This window comes from Lithobates pipiens, unplaced genomic scaffold, assembly GCF_037356315.1.
Source record: "Lithobates pipiens isolate NorthernLeopardFrog02 unplaced genomic scaffold, aLitPip1_a1.2 Scaffold_3, whole genome shotgun sequence".
Classification (NCBI taxonomy): Eukaryota; Metazoa; Chordata; class Amphibia; order Anura; family Ranidae; genus Lithobates; species Lithobates pipiens.
This window is the reverse complement of record NW_027507790.1, coordinates 226,420,259-226,443,463: the sequence shown is the minus strand read 5'-3', so window position 1 is coordinate 226,443,463 and position 23,205 is coordinate 226,420,259. Positions and strand designations below refer to the sequence as shown.

The 23,205-nt window shown below is 40.5% G+C and overlaps 1 protein-coding gene across 9 annotated transcripts in view; it reads right to left on the bottom strand.

The window, feature by feature from the left end:
- CPLANE1 (ciliogenesis and planar polarity effector complex subunit 1) overlaps positions 1-23,205 on the bottom strand; it is a 221,997-nt gene that overhangs the window by 75,429 nt on the left and 123,363 nt on the right. For 8 of the 9 annotated variants that reach the window (XM_077462837.1, XM_077462838.1, XM_077462841.1 and 5 more), the window contains exons 27-34: positions 19,192-19,355; positions 14,623-14,768; positions 12,717-12,787; positions 12,544-12,614; positions 9,020-9,212; positions 5,480-5,764; positions 2,961-3,686; positions 1,775-1,935 (exon numbers count right to left, since the gene is read on the bottom strand). In XM_077462837.1, the coding sequence (XP_077318963.1) occupies positions 1,775-1,935; positions 2,961-3,686; positions 5,480-5,764; positions 9,020-9,212; positions 12,544-12,614; positions 12,717-12,787; positions 14,623-14,768; positions 19,192-19,355 (1,817 nt within the window). The remainder of the gene's footprint in view (positions 1-1,774; positions 1,936-2,960; positions 3,687-5,479; positions 5,765-9,019; positions 9,213-12,543; positions 12,615-12,716; positions 12,788-14,622; positions 14,769-19,191; positions 19,356-23,205) is intronic. The other variant, XM_077462840.1, reaches the window with a different exon arrangement.

Here is a 23,205-nt window from a genome sequence, read left to right as displayed (position 1 = left end):
GGTGCTTCCTCGGGCTCTCCTGTGCAATAGGGGAGCAGAATTAATCCACCGGAGGTTTACCATAGAGGTGCCCATGGACCAGATTGTCTCTGGCCATCTCTATGACCCTCGGAGGCTCGAAGCGAAGTCATGATGTTACTTCTGGCTCTGACAGATGTAAAAACCGCCATTTTTTTTTTTTTTTTTTTTTGCTGGAAAGCCTGAGATCGATTTATTTTTTGATCTCAGGCTTTTCAGTAAAGAGAGATGTGGGGACTTATTGACCCCAGATCTACCTGTAAATAGGACCTGTCATGCCTTATTTCTATTATAGGGGATGTTTAAAAATATAAAAAGAAGGTGTCAAAATAAAAAAAAATAAAAAATAAACAAAAATCTTTTTTTAATATGTAAAACGGCATTCAAACCACACATGTGAGGTATCGCCACAAACGGAGTGAGAGCAATAATTCTAGCACAAAATCTCCTCTAACTCTAAACTTAAAGCGTTGCCTAGAGTATCAAAGTTTGGCGCCATAGCACAAGCATGCACTATTTTAAAGTGTAGGTATCCATTTACTTGGCGTAACATCATCTTTCACATTATACAATAATTAGGATATATATATATATATATATATATATATATATATATATATATATATATATATATATATTTTTTTTAAGCGTTTGAAAAATTGATCGCCATTTTATTCCCTAGGTCTTTGCTAAATGTGTGTGTGTGTGTTAAGGGTTTTAAGTAATTTTCTAGCAAAAAAACACAGATTTTTACATATATGAGAGAAATGTCAAAACATAAAACATAAACTGCATAGAATGCATGAAGCTACGAAAAACTTCAGCCTTTAGAACCACTTTAAGGAGTAATATTTCAGTGCAAATTCAGATCTAACTGAAGGCAAAAAAAAATCATGGACTACCTGTGAACTGTGAGTGGCATGGACCAACACTGACTGGTGTGGCAGACCTAGCAAGGACAGAGGCTTTTGGAGAGGATTGAATGCTGGCCTCTCGCATTCTGATTATGTGCCCTGGATTTTAAAGGGGAAAATACTCTTTGTGAGGTGAATGAGAAATCCAGTCTGATCTGTACTAATCGGACTCAATGTTGTATATATGTATATATTGTATATCGTCTCATTTTGTTGTGGACTCTTTACTGTGATTTGTTTGGGGTGTGACTGTATTCTATTGCTGATGTCTGCCTCACATATTATGGGATGTGAACGTGTGTTTGCTGTGAGGAAAGAGAGAGGGAGGATTCCTCCAGCAGCCCCCCTGTGGACAAGACTGTTTACTGAGGAGAAGTTTGAACACACCTGACCTGTGTGTCCATTGTCATTGGACAGTTTACCCCGCTCTGTTTTCCAAGGGTGGGAGGGAAGCGTTTTGAAGGGAGATATCTGTGTGTCCATGTGTGAACATAAATCAGTTTGTTGTTTGCCACCCTACACTGAGTTGCGGCTGGTGACTGGGTGGGCTAGAGAGTCTTGGATAGTGCTGGTTCTGGACAGAGGAAGCATAGACGGCAGACAGAGACCTGTTTGGGGACAGGGGTTCTTCACAACCAGTATGACAATATCTTTTTTTTGGTTTAAAAAAAAGCTTTTTAACTTCCAGTATTTTCCCATTTTGCTTCTACAGAATATGGAAGAACCCCTTGTGAATTGTAAAACAAGGAACTCATGTGTGATCATTCTGCACTTGCATCTCAGAATTTACACACACACTAAAAGTAACACAAAAAAAAAGAAGGTCATATTTTGTTCTGTACCTTTTCATACTGTCCCCATCATTCACCGCTTCTTCAAAAGGATGGATGTTGGCTTGCAGCAGCTGCATACTTCCTGGATCACCTCTTTGTGCTGAATCTCGTTCAAAGTCAATCAGGTTCTGCAGGGGGATGAGCCTAGGAGTGGAACTGATCTGTAGACTCTGACAAAACATAACAAACCATCTTTCAGATCAGTCGACATGCAGTGACAGACATGACACTGAACAGTTTATGTTGACTTACATACACCTGTAACTTAAAGTAGTACTAAACCCCGAACCAAAAATTCAACATATTGCAGCTTAGCAATCCTTAAAAATGTAGTGGCTCCATCAGTTTTCTTTTTTAGGCCTCCCCCCCTTTGTTTTCACCTGGTGATCTGGCCAGGAACGTATTTCCTGCCTTAGGGTTCCTACACTACGGACGAACAGAGACACTTTTACACAGCAGTATTGTCAATTTGGGGGAAGGGGAGTGTTAAATGCACTAGCAGACTTAAATACATTAACAAATTGAAGACAAACTCCAGCGCACACCTTTTAAGCAGTTACAAGAGTTTTCTTTTCTTTGGAGGTAAAGGTTTTACATAATTAAAAACTGATCATTGTAAACAACCCCTGTCAATGGTAAATGGTTTGTCTCAACCCTCTACATTTGCAGGACAGCTTGTTCTGTTACAAAACAAGAGACTTAATGGCCAGATCATCAGGTGAAAATAAAAGAAATAAAGCCCAAAAAAACAAAAAAAACAATACAACCACCGCACCCAAGAATAGGTAATTATTAATAAACATATCCCTTTAAAAAAAAAAAAAAAAAAAAGAAGGTCACTGCAATATAACAAATCTTTACTTTTGAGTTTAATACCAAGTTAATTGCCACGGCAATAGGTCTAATTCGTTTTTTTTTTTTTTTATTCATGCAATCAATGGCTCCTTCAACTGACCTTAACCTGAATATAGCACTATCCATTTGTCAAATCATTGGTTAGGTTATCCTCAAGTAAGAAATAGTGGTTAATATAATTAACCAATGTTCCAGAGGTTGAGACGCATGCAGAAAACATTCTTACAAGAGTCTTAAAGGTAATTTAGCCAAAGGCACAGAAAGGTCTCCAAAGTCTCCAGGAAAGCATCTAACTGTGCAGCATTACAACAATGAACTGAAGCCATCGGTTTATAATTACCTGAATCTGTTGGGGTAAATTAGCTTTCAATAGAGTAAATCCAGCCACTGGAGGACCTTTTGACTTATCAGATGTCCCTGTCTGAGGTGTCGCCACTGATACGGTAAAGCCGGGATTTGGCATGGATGGAAGATACAGTGTTGGGTCGGTACGCAAACATAGTAAGGGCATTCCTACATTGTTCTGTGATACTTCTATAATTCTTCCTTCAGGTCTCCGTCTATTTTCCTCTGATTTCTGGAATGGTTGGAAAACAGGAACATTTGCCTTAGACAGGTTACCAACTGAATGTGTTGAGTGCCCTTTTAGCACAGGTTGAGCCCATTTTATCGCCTTCTCTGTCCTTTTGCCAGCTTTAATGGTGGAACTGCTAAGATAAGATGGTGGCTGGGTTAGTTCAGTGGATGACTGACGACTGGGTTGCCTATTGGATGGCCCCCATGCCTCCCGAAGCGGAGGACGATCTTTAGGTCTTGAAGAAATTTGTGCTCCAGATAGCGAGTTAAGTGACAATAGAGTGGGTGCTGAGTGTAGTTTAAGTAGTGGAAATCCATTGAAGTTACTTGATCCTGGAGGTGGGTGGCGATTTAGAGTCTCCTGTTGTGGTGATGAAGGAATAATTAAAGGCAGGGTTTGGCGAGGAGCAGTACTTAATAATCCCATATTTGCTGGAATCCTTTCACTTTCATTAACCTGGCTTGAAGGTATATTAATCTTGGGAGGTCTCTATATCAAAAAAAAAAAAAAGTAAGTTAATTTTGAAATATGTTTAAAGTTACACATATTACATAAAATCTCCATAATTGACTGACATCTCATGATGTCCCGTACACACTGGAAGTTCTCTTACATGGGTTGCCTATTCATGTATTCAGTGTTATTTCCATATCATTGCATTTAGTGCTATCTACAATTCAAACCAAAAGGGGAATCATTTCGTTCAAAGGAATTGTTCAGAGTAGTGTGCTGGGAACAGTTCAGAATGCTACGTTTTGTTGTGTTGACCTGCATTTTACTATCCAAAGGCATACAAATGGGAATCCTTCATGAATGCAAGTTAACACATGTGGCTATTTATTTTCCAATAATTTTTATTGGAGAAGTTTAGACAAACAATAACGTACAAATTTGTACGGATGAATATCAAGCAGTGGCAGAAGCTCTGGTCCCACGCTGGCTGAGCTGTCAGCCGAGGCTTCACTATGTGGGTGGGTGCAGAGGACACGTCCATCAACAGAAGCCCCATAGTACCTCTACGGGTGACGTCACTTCCCATTCATTTCCCAGCCTTTGTGGGACGTATACTCAGCAGAGCTTCCGCCGCTGGAGATCGGGTCAGATTGCCTGTAGAAAAGGTATTTATACTGATGTTTTCTTTTCAGGGCTAGAGAGGTTAGTGTTACAATGTTGGTGGCTATAGATGCAGGTAGTTTAGTTTTTGCATGGACTTCCACTTTAATCACAGGGGATTTCCATGGTGATTTTAGCTGCTAAAAAGATAAAGAAGGGGAGGGTTCTGAGATATTTGGGTAACTCACGCAATAGGTCAGAAAATAATGGCATCTTAACATTTTTTGGGGACTTACAACCCGGTCACAGAGTATACCAAATTAAATATTCTGGTCCAGAACCACTGAACCTTTGGACAGGTCCACCAAACATGGAACATATTTCCCTCCTGCCCATACCCCCTAAAACAATGGGGCGAGGTGTTGGGATAGATCTTAGCCAACAGTGCCAGGACAAGATAACATGTGGCTAGTTCTAAATTTTTTCCCTACCCTATGCAAAACAACTGGAAGTCAGAAAACACCTTGATTTATATGAGTGCACAGACAATGTAAGTGAGCCTATCTGTGTGCACAGCTAGTATTATATAATAACAGCCTTCTTGAGGGAACACTCTTACCTCCTATTATTTAATAAGTCCCCTAGCAAGTTTTAAACAAAGAAATCAGTTCTGTCTGCAATACTTACGTCCTCTATGGTGCTGTCCCCCACAGTAATTTCTTTCAGCCACTAGATGACTTCCAGCATCATTAGATTGGACTTTGCAGTAAAATGCATGTTCAACATACACTGCATGGGCTCTTTACAAATCCCCTACTATTAGAAGGTATAAAATGAACTTGTCTTCCACCTGTGGTGCCTAGCTGAATATAGCACCACACTTCTTTTGTCTAGTATGTGGAGAAGGCAGGAATGCTGTCTAAACAACTGACAGCAGATGCTAAGCCATTCTCTGAGAAGTGATCCACCAGGGATCCCTTTTTAGAGCTTTGACCAGTGCGAATCTAGCCCAAGGGTGGTAAACTAAGGTAAGCATGAGCAGCAGTTGAATGAGCCTGTAGGGTTCACTTTCAGTAAGCAAAAGTGAGGGTGGGTGATAAAATCCTGCTTTGACATTCAGCAGAGTTTGAGTGGCATGAGAAGTGCAGCTGCTTACTGCTAAACATACTGTGCAAACACACAAAAATACATTCTAATATATGCGTGTGGAAAAAAATGCTTTAATGTACCTGTATATTCTCTTTATTGCCTGAGTGATTGACAGGCTTTGTCCCAGCAGCTTCACCTGTTACCGTCTTCACTGCTTGCTCTACATCATCCTTCTGTGTCTGCAGAACAGTATTAATCACTGGAGCTGGTGGAATGACCTGAAGTGGAACCTGTCCCACAGTAGGGTTGGTCACCAGGTTCCCCGTCACCTGTGCTGTATGCTGCATGATCTGCTGTATGGCTGGCAGGGCAGCAAAGGAAGACCCCACAACTTGCATCAAGCTCATGAAGTTGATCTGCTGGAGCTAAATAAACAAAATAAAAAAGGGTGTTCCAAAAAATGTATACACAATTTGAATGACTTTAAAGTCATTATTTATTACAATACAGTTCACTTTCAAATCTTAAAATGGAACGAAGTAAATTGTATGTATTTTATCTCTTTTTATTTAGTCTTATACACTGCATACATATATATACGTGCGACCATCATAATAGAGATATATATAAACTGACATGTCCTATATTGAAACATATAACACATGGGTACACTCCAAAGTGAAGAGAGCATCAAACAAGACCATGGCATTCATCAAAATGGGTGTGAAATAAGGAAATATATATATATAATCAAGGATCTAGAAGGTTGTATCTCAGAAGCAAACTTATAGACTCCATGCACACTAGCATTTCTTTTTAAAGCTCCTAGAAGCTGTTAGCATTTTTGTGCTCCTAGAACAGTGATTCTCAACCAGGGTTCCTCTAAAGGTTGCTAGGGGTTCCTTCAGCATTGGGCAATTTCTGCCTCTCAGATAAGTTCCCACTGACACTATTCATCTTTTTAGCTATCTGTAAGGAGGTAATTCTTCCCAATGACCACAAGTTTAAGGACCATTCTTCCCACTGACCATCACACTATTGTATCATGAGTTGTAGATGTCTAATTTTTAGCAGGGGTTCCCTGAGACCGAAGAACTATTTCAAGGGTTCCTCTGTGTTGAAAAGGTCGAGAAAGGCTGTCCTAGAAGCTAAATAGTGTTGTCCTAAGACCCCTTTTACACTGGGGTGGTGCGGGCATTAGCGGTAAAGTGCTGCTAGCGGGGCTCTTTTAACCCCCCAGAAGGGGTTAAAAATTCCCGCTTAGCGCTGCTTTCAAATTGCTTTTAAGGCGCTTTGAAAACGGCACCCATTCATTTCAATGGTCAAGGGCGGTGGAGGAGTGGCGTATACACCGCTCCTCCACCGCCCCAAAGATGCTGCTTGCAGGACCACCCCAGTGTGAAAACACTCGGGCTTTCCCACTTGGGCTTCAGAAGAGGCAGTTTACAGGTGCTATTTTTAGAACAAGAACGCCTGTAAAACACCTCAGTGTGAAAGGGGTTTGAGTGTCCATGCACACTACTTTAGGCTATTAGTGTTTTTTGAGTTTCAGCATCCAGGAGCAGAAAAAAATTGTGTTTGCAGAGTTTCTTGAAGCGTACAGCAGAAATACTCCTAAATGCTGCTAAACACTCCTAATAGCATTTTTTTTCCTTTTACTGCAAAAAAACCTTATTAAAACACTAATGCTCCTAAATGCTGCAAAAATGCTGCTACAAAAAGCTTGTTTACAAAAAAAAAAAAAAAACACGCTAGTGTGTATGGAGCCATACAAAGGATATGAAAGGCATCACTATTATAACAAATGATAAGTAAATAAGTACCCGTATCCATCCATACCATTATTACTAAAAGTTACTGAATAGTAGAATGGTGGTAACCGAGCTAATGGAAATCTGAGGGTTGACCTCATGTTATAAAACAGAGCAAGAAAGCAATAAGTAAGCAAAAACGCAGAGTGAATAAAAGGGGAGAAAGAGAAAAAAATAACAAAAATAACAAAGGCGTGGTGGAGAACATGGGAAGTATGATGGGGAGAAAGTAAGGAGGGGTAAGGGTCTGAGCACTATGGTGTATCCAAGATTGCGCATCTGACTGAACATGACATTTTAAAGCAGTAAGTGAATCAGATATAAGAGGTAAACTTATGGGAATGTCGGCAGTGAAAATTTACTTTTTTTATACTTAGCACCTGGTTCAATTAACCACCACAATTGCCCTTACTGGGCACCTCAGAATCCACACATTATGGGGGACATCATGTTAATTTACCAGGAGTGACTATGTGGTGTGGTTTGTCAGCACACGGATTAACTGGACCATTCTTTTTTATGGTAATGTAACTGCTGCCATTTATTTGAACTTGCTGCTGGAATCTGTCACGCCACGTATTTAGGAAGATTTTGGAGATGAGGACTTTTACTTCCAACAAGATGGGCACCCCCACGCTACTATCGTGATGTAAGGACCTATCTCCATGTGAATCTGCCAAACAGATGGATTGGGCAAAGAGGTTCAGTAGAATGTCCTCCATGTTTACCAGATCTCGCACAACTGGGCTTTTTCTTATAGGAACTTCTAAAAGATAAACTTTATATTACAAAATCGACCACTGTTGATGAATTAGGAGTAGTCACTGAAAGAGAATGCACCCAACTAGTAAACAAAATGATTCTCAATGTGATTCTCTCCTTCACTTTATCAGCAAAGCATGGACCAGAATGGTCATCAGTTTAAGAAATTATTATTATTATTCACGATTTATATAGCGCCAACAGTTTATGCAGCACTTTACAATGAAATGTAAACATTTAGAAATTAACATTTGAAATTGAACTTTTATGGTGATACTGATACTGGTAATACTGATTTTATAATCATCCAAATTGTGTATAGATTTTTTGGGACACCCTACATTTATATGGCAGCATTGATAATAGCTCGTTACAAGCGCCAACTATTTTACACTTCAATATTTAGAATTACTGTTTAAACAGCTGCCATTTTTCTGGCGGTCATTAGTAATCTTGTGCACAAAGTTCTCTATGGTACATGCACATCCCTCCAGATACTTTGCACACAGCTACCAGTATCAAGAGAACAAATGCATTCAGCATTGAGTGCAGTATCAACACCAACATCCTGCATAAAGAACAGCGAATGCCTGCACACTACCAACAAAAGCAGCCACAGGCATTGTGTCCAGGAACTAAGACTATAAGTAGAAAGAATAGAGAATAGAGGAGAGATTCAGGCTAAAACAAATCCAAGAGGCATGTGTAGTCTTAACTTGAATCTTGTCCTTTGTGTATTTTTTCTACATCTGTGCAGGATTCCAGCATGAAACAACTCCTATACTTTGCCTCTGTGTAGGAGTGTTCTGTAATAGAGACCTTTCACTGATGCTCGCTCTCTTTTGGCCCCCCCATGTAGTTTACTGCAGGCAGCATGTAATGGGTGAATCTGCTGGGTCCCAATCACACCTCAGCTTTCTGATATCATGGCTAATTTTACAAGGCAGTAATCTGGGTTTGCAAAAATAGTTGGTGCAACAAGTGCATTTATATCATATGTAGTGAATGAGGAATATATTTAAATAAAATTTTTGTGCACAACAATTAACATTAGATTGTGCCCAGAATTAGCAAGACAAAACTATGTTCAGAAGCAATAGAATTTACCTGGAGTAATCGAAACATTTCATCTTGGAACAGCTGCCTGACGGTTTCTGAGGTGTTGGCAAGCTGAGTGCTTTGTCTTCCATCAGAATTCAGTTCTGGCAGGTTGGTAAAAGGAGCAGACGGTGGAGGAACATTTGTGGCACTGGGGGAAGGCTGCGGAAGTGGAGAACCAGTGGACATGGCTGGTTCACTGCTAAAAACAAACCACACACAAAAACATAAACATTTCCCATTCATTATAACAAGCCTGAAAATCAGGATTTCTGCCACATAAAAAACAGGTACCTGTATAATCTTTGTACTTTCATCAGTATGTGCTGCACACTGCCATTCTAAATTGTCTTCTCTCAGTTGTTGTTATATTCCTTTATTTAACCCTGGCATGTTTACTGAATGACTGTGTATCATCTCCACAGCAACTGACGCCGGCCATCAAGACAGTCATTCAATAACAGACCTCTTTCTCTTTCCTGTTTGTGTGCTTTAAGAAATATTCACACTTTGCAATACAGTATGTGTTTAAAGAAGAACTGCAAGGATTCCATAATAAATATGCCATGACAATTATATGGTTTTTGTCCGACAAGACACCTGAAAATACGCACCTCATCCCAAAACATAATTTATTCAAAAGAAAGAGAGGATTTGGGAAGGGACTATAGAGGTGCTTATACAGAAAATAATAAGAAACCAATCACAAGTATATAAAATATACAATTTTTTTTATTTTATTTTAACAAAGACTAAAACAGATAACAGAGTACAAGTCCTTGAGTTTCATTGAGTATCTCCATTAAGGTGGTTAAACATAGAGGCTTTATAAAGATTGAATCATGTTATCCCAACATGTTTCGCCTGTATATGAAAACCCAAAGGTCCAGTGGAAACGCAGTAATAATTCTTATATTTCTTCCTTCTAGCTATGGTCCTTATTTCTGCATATCCACTGGACCTTTGGTTTTTCATATACAGGCGCCCCTTCTTTCTCCTTTTTAAGCTATGAGTCTATTTGTTTTTAGTAAGTATTCTATTCAGGAATTTTTTGACTATATTATTGAGGTTTATCCCTTAGGCAGCCCTCCTTTTTTGTGGGCTGCTTTCCTCTGCTATTTTTTATTTTTTTTGAGAATATTAAATGAGTAGGTTTATTGTAAGTTTTATCCTACTCTTTACTTGTTAGCTTGGTCATTGTGTGTGCTCACTATGGCCGTATAGTGCTCTCTGTTCTTGGCTTTCTCCGCATCGTGGTTAACCCCTCTCCTCCCCTTGTGCTGGGGGGGAGGGGGGTGGGCCCTGAGGTGGTGAGTCTCTCTCTCTCTCTGTCTTTTGGTGAACTTTGGTAAAATCGCTTCTGTGTTTTAATATTTACTGTATTTTAATATTTACTGTATTTTTTTTCATATTACATATATTTTTATTTTTGTCTTTTCCGCTAGTCTATGGTTGATGCGTATATCCACTGATGAAGACGTGAGGCGAAACATGTCGGGGTAACATACAATCATTCGAATGTACCCAAACACATTGATCAACTTGGGTACAACCAGCCTGTCGGATTGTAAATGCGAATATTGCTATTAAAGCCACTAGCAGCAATCTCCTGGCAGGGATGACTTCCCCTTCTCCCCCATTGGGAGAACACAATGGCTCCATGGGAGAGATCCCACCATCAACATTGGCTGTGTTGATGAGGGAATTAAGCAATTTTCTTTCCTGCAACCCGTGGTTGCAGTAAAGAAACAACGCTCCATCTATGGCCAACTTAAGAGTCAACAACCCCAATTCAGATTTTGGCCTTTTAACCACTTGACAACTGGGCACTTAAACACCCCTCGTGACCAGACCAATTTTCAGCTTTCAGTGCTCTCACGCTTTGAATGACAATTACTTAGTCATGTAACACTGTACCCAAATGAATTTTTTGTCCTTTTTTTCGCACAAATCGAGCTTTCTTTTGGTGGTATTTGATCTGGGTTTTTTATTTTTTGCGCTATAAATGAAAAAAGACGGAAAATGTATTTGTTTCTGTGATAAAATTTTGCAAATTATTATTTTTTTTCATTAATTTTGGCCACAATATATACTGCTACATATCTTTGGTAAAAATAACCCAAATTTGTGGATATTATTTGGTCTTTGTGAAAGTTAGAGAGTCTACAAGCTATAGTACAAATCATACAAAATTGATCACATCTGATGTACTGGTGGCCTATCTAATTTCTTGCGACCCGAACAAGCCAGGAAAGTACAAATACCCCCCAAATTACCCCTTTTTGGAAAGTAGACATTCCAAGGTATTTAGTAAGAGGCATGGTGAGCTTTTTGATGTTGTTATTTTTGTCCCACAATTCTTTGCAAAATGAAGATTTATTTTTTATTTTTTTTTATTTTTCACAAAATTGTCATTGTAATAGGTTATTTCTCTCATATGGCATGTGTATACCACAGATGACAAATACATTCTGCAACTCCTCCTGAGTATTATGATACCACATGTGTGGGACTTTTCCACAGCCTGGCCACATAGAGAGGCCCAACATGCAGGGAGCGCCGTCATGTGTTCTAGGAGCATAAATTACACATCTAACTTGTTGACTAACTATTACAATTTTGAAGGCCCTGGAGCACCAGGACAGTGACACTGACGTGGCACTGATGACAGATGGCACTGATACCTGGCACTGATGACACGTGACACTGATGACAGATGCCACTAATACGTGGCACTGATGACACATGACACTGATGACAGATGGCCCTAATATGTGGCACTGATGACACGTGGCACTAATACGTGGCACTGACAGATGGCACTAATACGTGGTACTGATGACAGATGGCACTGATACGTGGCATTGATGACACGTGACATTGATAACAGATGGCACGTGACACTGACAGGTGGCACTGATGACAGATGGCACTGATAACAGATGGCACTAATATGTGGCACTGATGACACGTGATAGTGATATGGCACTGATGACAGATGGCACTATATGGCACTGAGGGCACGTGGCACTAATGACAGGTGGCACTTATACGTGGCACTGGGGACAGATGGCACTGACAGGTGGCACACTGGGGACAGATTACTTGCGGCCGCTGCAGCCGCTAATCTCTCCCTCCTCACACGCTGTCTGTGTGAGGAGGGAGAGCCAGCGATGAGAGATGATCTCATATGTTTACATATGAGATCATCCCTCATTGGGCACGCTGATCGCGCTGTAAACGGCCGTTGTGATTGGCCATTTACAGCGATCTGTGACTGGCTGTGTCCAGGGGACACGGGCAGCACAGAACTTCCCCGATGCGCCCTCGCGGGAGCGCGCATTGCGGAAGTAAACAGGAGGCCGTCCAGGGACGGCCTCCCGGCAAATGGCGTCCCCTCTGCAGCCGTCTTTCGGCTAAAGAGCGGACGCCTAGTGGTTAAACCCCAAAGCATGCTTGTAATTTATTCTGACAATAAAACTCTTCCTTATTGAATTTACTAAGAAACATAGCAGGAATAACCAAAATCTTACTGTAACTGTTCTGGTATTTCAAATGATTCTTTGGGATCCACTGCATTCCCATCAGTTTCGGAGTATACATTCTGTACAACAGAAGCACCACATAAAATTAATCAGAATTGTATTATTATTATTAGATCTCCTATTTAGTGTGTGTTACAGTCAGACTTGAGCGGTTCACATACCTCTACTTGTGTTGGCACAGGACGTATATCGACTGAAATTTTGGGGCTTCTCTGGGTGTCAGGCATTTCATCTTTAGAGAGAATATAAAGAGTTAGCCTAAGCTGAACCTAACTAAAGTTGCTGCTAAATATGTAATTTTTTTACACTTCAATCTTTTGTCATCTTTTGTACTTGATCTCTGCCATGCCATAGCCTTGATTTTCTCTCTCATATATCCATTTCCTCCCACTCCAGTATTCCATTCCTTCCTATTTACTATCCCACAACTTATCAGTCAAATAACATTTATTTAATCCCTTCAATGACTGAGAGTGAAAAAAATCTTAACATCTGAACTTAGTTTTGCAACATTGACATGTGTTTTATGACAGTCCTAGGCCCTGCAACAATGTGATATTAGAAAAAAAAGACAGAGTGCAAATCTCCGGAGTAATTATGTACAGTTTTTACAGCTCTCTCCGGGTTTGCTCGTTTCAGATCTGGGTCTGGAGCTTGGAGACTTCAAAGAGATTTGGGTGGGGAGAATTGGAAAGGGACAGGCTGTACAACGACTGACAAGCAGAGGCTATCACAGTGATTAGATGATTAGGGAATGGTTGGTGAGAGCCCAGTCTCTGTTCTGGAAGCACACTGTGCAGCACGCTCCCAGCACAAAACGCGCTGACAAAGACTCACTTCTGTGAGGCTGTATATGTGTATACAGTTGGTGGGAAGGGGTTAATCCATGAAGGGGACCAAGTGCATGTTGGAATCCATCCAGTCATTGCTAGGTAGTGTGGGCAAGCAGTTCCAACATACAATAATATTATCATTTCTGTTCTTGCATCGTGTATCATTTCCTTGGCATGCCTCATGTCTTCTCTTCCCTTGTCATTTATCTCCCCTTTGCTTTAACATCATTCTGATTCAAATAGCCAATCCAACAACCCTTTTTTATTCCCAATCTATCATTATTCCTACATCATTTCAATACATGTATTCATCTTTCCCTTTTCACCCAGTTAGATCTTCATTAGGACCTGTGCTTTGCTTTTTCTATTAACCCCACATTCTTCTGGTCTCCAGATCCGCCTCTATGTACCATACTTCCCATTCCTACTTTCAGATTGTGCATTGTCATTGTCTTTGTTTTATTGTATTTTTCAGACTTTAGTTACTTCACTGTGAATTCTCAAACAGTGGTTTGTTTACCCCCTGTGGCAATTTTCTTGTGGTCAGGAGATTCATCTACTTGTTAAAACAAACTCATTATTTAAAAATAAGCATTTTAGCATACAGTTGTATTCCCAAAAGAGGTCTGAGAAACAAAATATTGCTTAATAAGAGTTATATTGCTACTCATGTTCACTTATCAAGACGTTTATTAGAAAATGTGGCCCCACCTACCCAGAGTACATACCATAACAAAAAATAAAAATTACCATGAACCGGTCACAAAATGTTTTCCTATTATAAGAAATGCAATGCTTCCTCTGGCTTGGCATCATCAATAATCCCTGGAATTTATAAACAATGGCGCAGGCAGATTTTGCAAAAGTGTCTCTCATGCATTCTAAAAGTGGTGAAGAAGGCGCCAAATTCATATACCGGTCTAGAATGCAGTGAGACACTTTCGCAAAATCTGTCTGAGACAGTTTTTCTCTCTGTACGCCAAAAGAAAGTTTGTCTTAAATTAGCTCCACTTTTAAATTTGGTGCATTCAATCAGAAACAATGTAAAAGTAGCACGTTCAATGTGACCCAATGTAAAAGTGGAGCATTTCAGAACTATCTGAGTTTGGTACACAAGTCGCTGCCAGAACCAAAAGTGTTGAAAGTACTACTTCATGAATTTAGCGCAATACATTAACAAAAGGAATTGATGCCAAAAAAGTGATGCATTGAATTCCTCCTAATGAGCCTTCACCTTCTGTTTCTGAAGGGACAGGGATTTGCTCCACCACAGGATATTCAGACAGGACAGATGTGTCATCCAGAGACTTATCCAGGGAGGTTACTTGTTGCCTTTCCTGGCTCCCATGACGGCTCCCCCTGCTTTCGTTTGACGATGCTCTAATAAAAAGACACAATGAGAAAGAAATGTACTGGATTGTTCCTGTTTAGGGCAGAGCTCCAGCCCTGCTACCAAAAAATGTAAAGTTAGCAGCTACAAATACTGTTGCTGACTTTTAACCACTTCAATACAGGGCACTTAAACACCTTCCTGCCCAGACTAATTTTGAGCTTTCAGCGCTTTCGCACTTTAAATGACAATTGCGCGGTCATGCTACACTGTACCCAAATGAAATTTTTATCATTTTTTTCCCACAAATAGAGCTTTCTTTTGGTGGTATTTGATCACCTCTACGGTTTTTATTTTTTGCGCTACAAATAAAAAAATACCGAAAATTTTGAAAAAAAAATGTTTTTTTTGTTTCAGTTTCAAAACTTTGTAAATAAGTACGTTTTCTCCTTCACTGATGGGCACTGATGGGGCTACACTGATGGGCACTGATAAGGCGGCACTGATGGGCACCAATGTGGCACCAATGAAGTGGCACTGATGAGGTGGCATTGATGGACACTGATATGTGGCACTGATAGGCGGCACTGATGGGTGACACGGATGGGCGACACGGATGGACACTGATAGGTGGCACAAATTGGCACTGATAGCTGGCACAGATTGGCATGGTTGGGCGGCACAGATGGGCATGGATAGGCGGCACAGATGGGCATGGATAGGCGGCACAGATGGGCATGGGTGGGCACTGATAGGCGGCACAGGTGGGCACTCATAGGCGGCACAGGTGGGCACTCATAGGCGGCACAGGTGGGCACTCATAGGCGGCATTGGTGTTATACTATAGTAATGGATGCCAATCAGTGCCAAACAATAATGCATGCCAATCAGTGATGCCCATTGTGGGCACTGATTGGCATCCATTATGGGCACTGATTGGCATCCATTGTGCTGACTGGCATCCCTGGTGGTCTAGGGAGGATTACCTTTTCCCTGGTTGTCTGGTGGCGTCCCTGGTGGTCCAGTGTGGGCATCCTCGGGGGGGCTGTGCTGATAATCGATCAGCACAGACCCCCCCTGTCAGAGGATCAGCCGATCGGCTCTCCTCTACTCACGTCTGACAGACACGAGTGAGGGAAAGCCGATCACCGGCTCTTCCCATTTACACTGTGATCAGCCGTGATTGGACACGGCTGATCACGTGGTAAAGAGTCTCCGTCGGAGACTCTTTACCGAGATCGTAGTTGCCGGGTGTCAGACTGACACCCTGCAACAACGATCGCCGCGATGCGCGCCCCCGGGGGCGCGCAGCGGCTCATAATCCTGATCACGTCATATGACGTCCGGTCAGGATTATGAAACCACTTTGCAGCCGTCAATTGCCTATAGGGCGGGCGGCAAGTGGTTAATATTAGGACACTTACCTGTCCTGGAATCCCACGATGTCAGCACTCTAGCTGATTTTTCAAATCGGCTCTCGGGTCCTGCTACTGCCATTCCTTGTAAGGGAATAAGGGATGTGAAGCCTTACTGCTTCACAGCCGACGCCCTACTGCGTATACGTGAAGCATGCTGCACTCTGTGAATGGCCTGGTGGCTGAGGAAGGAAGAGGGGGGCAGGAATTCTGGGGGACTTTGCCGCGCCAAAGTCTCCCGGAAGTATGAACAGGTACCTGTGAAATACAGGTCCCCCCCCCCCCGAAAGGTGCCAAATGTGGCAGCAGAGGGGGGTGAGAGGAAGCCAGGTGGAGCCCCCCGTTTTGAGTGGAGCTCTGCTTTGAGCTCTCGATTACACACACAAATAAATTACTAGATAAACTGTAGCAATATAGAGTAATAGATGACCTATTTTACCCTGCAAACTATATAAAGTATGCAAGGTATTGCCTACCCGGCCACTGTAAATTAGTGAGGCTTATACCAGCATCATGATGACATGTAAAGTGTAGTGACCTATAACAATCAATCGTATCTCAAATTACTTGATGTGAAACTTTAGTCCTGCTAGATGACTTCAAGATGGCCCCTTTCACAGATATAGCCATGTAAAACATAAAAAATAAGTGTCTATACCGCTTAAAATCCAGTAATACACTGTTGCACACAGCTCTGCACATGCTCAGTTGCTCTCTCATTTTAAGCACTGCCAAGTTTGTAGAGGCCAATCTGCTAAGAGCCTTAAAGCAGAATTAAACCCTCCTATCCTTTACAGCCATGGAAGCTGCTTCTGTCTGATCTGCAACTGCCATGGTGCTGCACATGTCATCAGTTATGACACCAGCCATTTGATGGTTTGACAGTTTGGTTGAGGACACAAGCAAATGTAATCCTGGCATTCAACCAATGGAACTAGTTTTTAAAACCGATAAATTGATTGGTTTAGTTCTGTGTTATTATTTACTGCTGTTCAGGGGCTCTAGACTTCAACAACATGGCAGCCACCAGCAAGAAGAAACAGCAGCAATGCTGGAGGCAATTTACAGTACACATTGATTTTGGTAGCATAATTATTAATGTCGAATGAATGTTCCTTGCTAAAGAACATTATTTTTTATCAAGTTGTTATAAAGTAAAGTTCCTCTTTAAGTCAGGTCGTTGATAAATGGATTATAAGGGTCTGCTATAAAACGATGGTACTTTATATATTGCTCTATTGAAATAGCCCATTTGATGCGATTTAAAATAACGACAAAATGATGAACATATACACAGTACAAACAACCATATTGTGTATGTTCCTTTGCATAAGAATTTGTACTCATCCTCATTTACATATAAATCTCTAAATATATGTTAATAGAAAATACCACACTCAGTTTCACCCTATTGTTTCCCATTAACACAGTCTCACGTCTGTGGCAATGCTAAAAGTGAGCCATTGGGGTTGATTTACTAAGGGAAAATATACTGTGTAATGCAAGTGCAGTTGTTCCAGAGCTTAGTAAATGAGGTAAAGCTTCATTCTGCAAAGAATACCCAATCACACGTAGGGTAAAAATAAAAAAACAGCACTGTTGCTTGCACATGATTAGATTCTAGAAATCAACAAAGCTTCCCCTACTAAGGCCTAATTCACACCTATGCATTTTTAGTGCTTTTTGCATTTTGCAGATTTGTACTACAGAACATGTTCCATAGGAAACCATGTTAAATGGACTGTAGTGCAAATCTGCAAAATGCACTAAAAATGCATAGGTGGGATTCAGGTCTTAGATCTAGAGCAAGTGCATTGTATATTTGTATTTTAGTAAATCGCCACCCTTTGATTACTGACAAAAACCGGGAGAGGAAGCTTACATCTTTAAAGTGGACTAAATACACCCTATGTAATTACAGTACAGACACACCCTACTTTTAAGTACACAATGGGGTTTATTTACTAAAGCTGGAAAGTGCAAAATCAGGCTCACTTCTGCATAGAAACCAATGAGCTTCTAACCTCAACTTTTTCAATTAAGCTTTGGTAATAAAACCTGGAAGCTCATTGGTTTCTATGCAGAAGTGAGCCCACTTGTTGCACTCTCCAGCTTTAGTAAATAAACCCCATTGCGTACTTAAAGGTGGGGTGTGCCTGTATATAAAATAGAAGTGCATACTCTTTAAAATGTGTACATTCTACTCATATACTATACAGCATTTTAATGTTCATAGTATTTTTAAAGTAATGTTCTAGGAGAGGATCTGGTGCAAACTATCAACATTCATGTTGGTCAAATATCAAATACATGTTCTACAGCTACAATATGCATGCAGTATAATGTCACCACAACATAGTAAAATACATTTACAGTGTCCTATGAAACTAGCAGACAGGAAAACAAAAGCATGCAATGAAGTAGGGAGATGCTTCCATGGTAAAGGCTATCAATGTGCCAGCAGAGGCAAAGGGCAGGTATACCCTTATGTCTAATCCCTATACTGAGACAACTACAGCCGAGATGAAAAGGATGAATTTAAGCTTCACAATTTAAAGTTGGGACAAACTAGAAAATGGCCAGGATACATAATTAATTGAATGGACCAGCCAGAGTGTACTACCCAACACTAGTGGCTACAGTTCTGTATACAATGATTGTAAGTGCATGCTTCATAATGTTACTATTTTTACTTTACTTATTTTAATGAAAACTTATTGAAAATGAAAAACAAAATACACCAGACTGTTTGTTCTGCACAATGCTTTTACTGTGTCAAAGATTTAGTAAATGACCCATTGGGGTTGATTCACCAAAACTGAAGAGTGCAAAATCTGTGCACTGCAGCCAATCGGCTTCTAACTTCAGCTTGTTCAATGAGGCTTTGACAAAAAAAACAAAAAAAAACAAAACAACAGGAAGCTGATTTGTTTTTGTGCAGAGCTGTACCAGATTTTACACTCTCCAGTTTTGTGTAAATATCCCCCAATGTGTTTTGACTGCGTTGCAGCAGCTTTAGACAAATGCTGGTGGAGGTTCGATTTAACAAAACGCTCACCTGCAGTCACTTTGCTCGAATAGCTCAGGATCCTCCTCATGTACTACACTGAGGGACCCTCTTTCTGACTCCAAATCATCATCCTCCACCAAGGCTTCTCTCTGTAAGCTGGGCTTCATGCCATGGTGGACAATGGGAGCTACAATGTACTGTCTTGGTGGAACCTGAAAGGAAAACGTGTTAAGAGATGTACATAGAATGCTGCAATAAAACTTTTGTTTTTCTGTAGTTAGAAGGTTTCAGACATATTGTAAAAGGAGTGTCACTGCTACATAAATTTCTTAATTACACAAAAATAAATAAACCAAAATAAACTAAAGAAGATGTAAAGGATTCCAATTATTCTGTAAAACTTTTGTCAAACTTTCAGGCTGCATTCACACCTGAGCATTTTCAGCTCATAAAACGCTCTTAAAACATCTGAAAAAACACCCAACAAGCAAAATCTCATTCATTTGAATGGCACCTGTTCACATCTGAGTGTTTTGCCACTTGACCCTGGGTTTACACTACTGTAATGCGGGAACCAGCGCAATTCCAGCTCAGGTTCCCGCATTGCTTCTCTCCTGCAGGCAGTTCACACTGCCTTGTGTGAACCGCTGCGGGTGTCATTAACAAAGTTAACGACAACCAGCATTTAGTTCACAGATCACAGTGCGAACTGTGACCTCGCACAGGAATCAAATCGCATAGGTGAGAACACCCATGTGATTTGATCCTAGTGCGGGGAAAAACAAGTCCCTGCACTATTTTCTGAGCGAATCCAATGCGAGTTCTGCCATACAACTGTATGGCTGAGCTCGCATTGCTCAGAGATTGCATGTGATCGGCACCTGCAGTGCGGGTGCAAATCACATAAATCTCGGAGATCGTGTGACCCCAGGCTGAAGCAACGCGCCTGAAAAACGCCCTAAGCTAAAAAAAGAACATGAGCTTCTATGGGGCAGATTACAGCCATTTTTCTGCCTTTTACATTAGTGACCTGAACAAATACTCGGTAAAAACGCAAAACTTTGAAATGGTCACGTGTGAATGCAGCCTCAAGCCCAACTGCAGGATCTTTTTCAGCTCTTAAGCCAGAGCTCCCAAAATACGAGGGGTCTTCAAAAACTTTTTTTACTCTATTCTATAATACAAACTGCATTTCCCATGAGTCCATGGGTAGCATTTTTTTTTTTTTAAACGTGTGTAAGCTATTTCGATTTTACAGAATGATTTTACTACTTGCAATACAACAACCACTGTTCTGGTGTAATGGTTAGTACAGATGCCTAGCATACCCATAAGTCAAGGGTACAAGTCAGTTAAATTCTACTTTTCAAAATGTATTTTTTTAAAGATTGGATACTTTATTAGTAACGTGTCATTTTTTTTATTTAACAGAAATTAATATGAAAAAATATAGGTTTATAATTCAAACCGGCTAGTCTTGAACCCATGGGCATACATACATATATAAAGCAGCTACACAAATAATTACACTACTTGAGATGAGTTAGAAAAAAAAGAAAAGAGGAATTTAGACTTACCTTTCATACACAATGGGTAATAGGCTCATATCTTAAGGTAACTGGGCACTGGCCAGCTCTTGAGGACATGACGGATGCCTCCCTTAGGAACTTTCCTCACTCCATGGCTCCCAATTTTGTAGCAAGCAATGCAAAATAACGAAGGAATAGAGGCGATGGTGGACAGTGTCCTGTACTGTACTCCAATATATGGAATTTAGAGGTAAATCGATATTCCTCTCATCTTAATCTTGCAGTACAGAATACAGGCATGGTATATATCGACCATAGCAAGTCCTCAAAGAATTACATTGAGGGGTGGGTAAAGCACAGGCAATAGGAATGTGCAATAGATCCCCACATATATGGATTGACTAACCCAATTTCAGAATGCTGAGTATCCAGAATAACCAAAGTCACTATGTCTGGAATGGACATATTTTCTAGGATATAAGAAGATAACAGATGGAAATAAATAAATATACATCTCGGGAATGTCTGAGACATGAAGGCTGCTTAGAATGCGCTCAAAAGGAAGGATCGATCCTTTATGATAAGTTCCGAGATTGTTCTCTGTTGGTTCAGAGATCCTCAGAATAAGGTTTCAAGTCAAAACAAGAAGGCGAAAGGAGATTGAAACAGAAATGAAACTGAAGGTTCTGCTCTGCACAATTTCAGTATGGATACCTCTATTGCAGGGATATGCAATTAGCGGACCTCCAGCTGTTGCAGAACTACAAGTCCCATGAGGCATAGCAAGAATCTGGCAGCCATAAGCATGACACCCAGAGGCAGAGGCATGATGGGACTTGTAGTTTTGCAACAGCTGGAGGTCCGCTAATTGCATATCCCTGCTCTGTTGTGTACACCTATAAGAAACAACAGGATTAGTCCAGGTCCTATAACAAAGGTGTAAGTTACAGGATCTGGGGCAAACCAGTTAGAAGTGTGACCAGAAGACAAAGTGGTACAAAGTGCACTGATAAGAAGTTCTGCTTTTGTAACAGGGGTGCAAAAGGCAGACAGGTATACCGAGAGTATACCTGAAAAAACTGTTTATTCTTGTAAAAGGTAAAGGAAGAAAAACTACTTAAACTCAAAAAACCCTTTAATTAGGAAAAACAGAGTAAAAAACAAACCTCTTAATGCTAGAGGTATAAGGTGAGGGTAGAAGGAAGCTTTGCAAAAAAGGGGAGGCATTCTTTACAAGGACATAGAGTCCTTCTATAAGTAGACTACAAGGTCTGATTTGGTAAGGTGAAAACAAAAACAACCTGATTAGGGAAGAGAGAATCAACTGCAATCTAATCTAGATCTTCATAACTTAGGTTAATGATCAAGAATAAACTTAGGAACAATTTCTGGCCTTCAATATCAAAAGTTATGGTGAATAGACTATAGATCCATACATTTTCTTGAGCGTGACATAGTCAGGTTGAAAAAAGACACAAGTCCATCCAGTTCAACCAAAAAAAAAAACATACAATCCCATATACACAATCCTTTACCCACAGTTGATCCAGAGGAAGGCAAAAAACCCCAGCAAAGCATGCTCTAATTTTCTACAGCAGGGGAAAAATTATTTCTTGATCCCCCCCGAGAGGCAATCTGCGTTTCCCTGCAACAACTTTACCTATAAATGTCAGTACCCAGTTATATTATGTACATTTAAGAAAGAATCCAGGCCTTTTTTAAAGCAATCTACTGAGCTGGCCAGAACCACCTCTAGAGGGAGTCTATTCCACGTTTTTACAGCTCTTATTGTGAAGAAACCTTTCCGTATTTGGAGATGAAATCCTTATCTTAAGGCTTATCTGTAGGTAAAAAGAATATCTCCTAAACCTGTACGGTTTAGGAGATATTCCCCTCGCAATGAGCCGCTGACTTCAGCGGCACATGCACTCCGGGGATTCTCAGCTGCACTAAATGTGTATGAAGTGAATATCAAACCGAGCAATCTTGTGAAATAAAGCGGTGAACAAATTTTGAATAATAATAATAGCTGCCATCACTAACAAGTGTTCTCACTTCAATTAAAAGGTGCAAATAATCAATAAACAGTGCTGCGCTATAAAAAATTTCACCAAATATGATGAATATGCAAAAGAAGGAAGGCAGAATCTAGTGCTCTCTGTTTAAAATGTTTAATAATATATAAAAAAGGAAAGGTATTAACTTCCAAAATGGCAATGTAAGCCGTGCAAGCTGAAAACACATTTCAGAGAATAGGTCTCAAGATGGTCACGATGTAATGTCAATGCGCAGGCTCCGTCCCCTAGAAGTATATCACCAAAGCATTGACTTCTTCAGCACGGTTTATTGATTAACTGTACTGAATGCCTTCTTCACAGTTTTTATGCAGGAAAAAGAAGGGTTTACCAACAATAATTAGTGTTAGTGACAACATATGACATACCCACGTGGCTAACAGAGGCCAGAGCCAATGAAAGACTTAAACTTAACACAAATAAATCACCAGGACCAGATGGCTTACACCCGAGAGTCC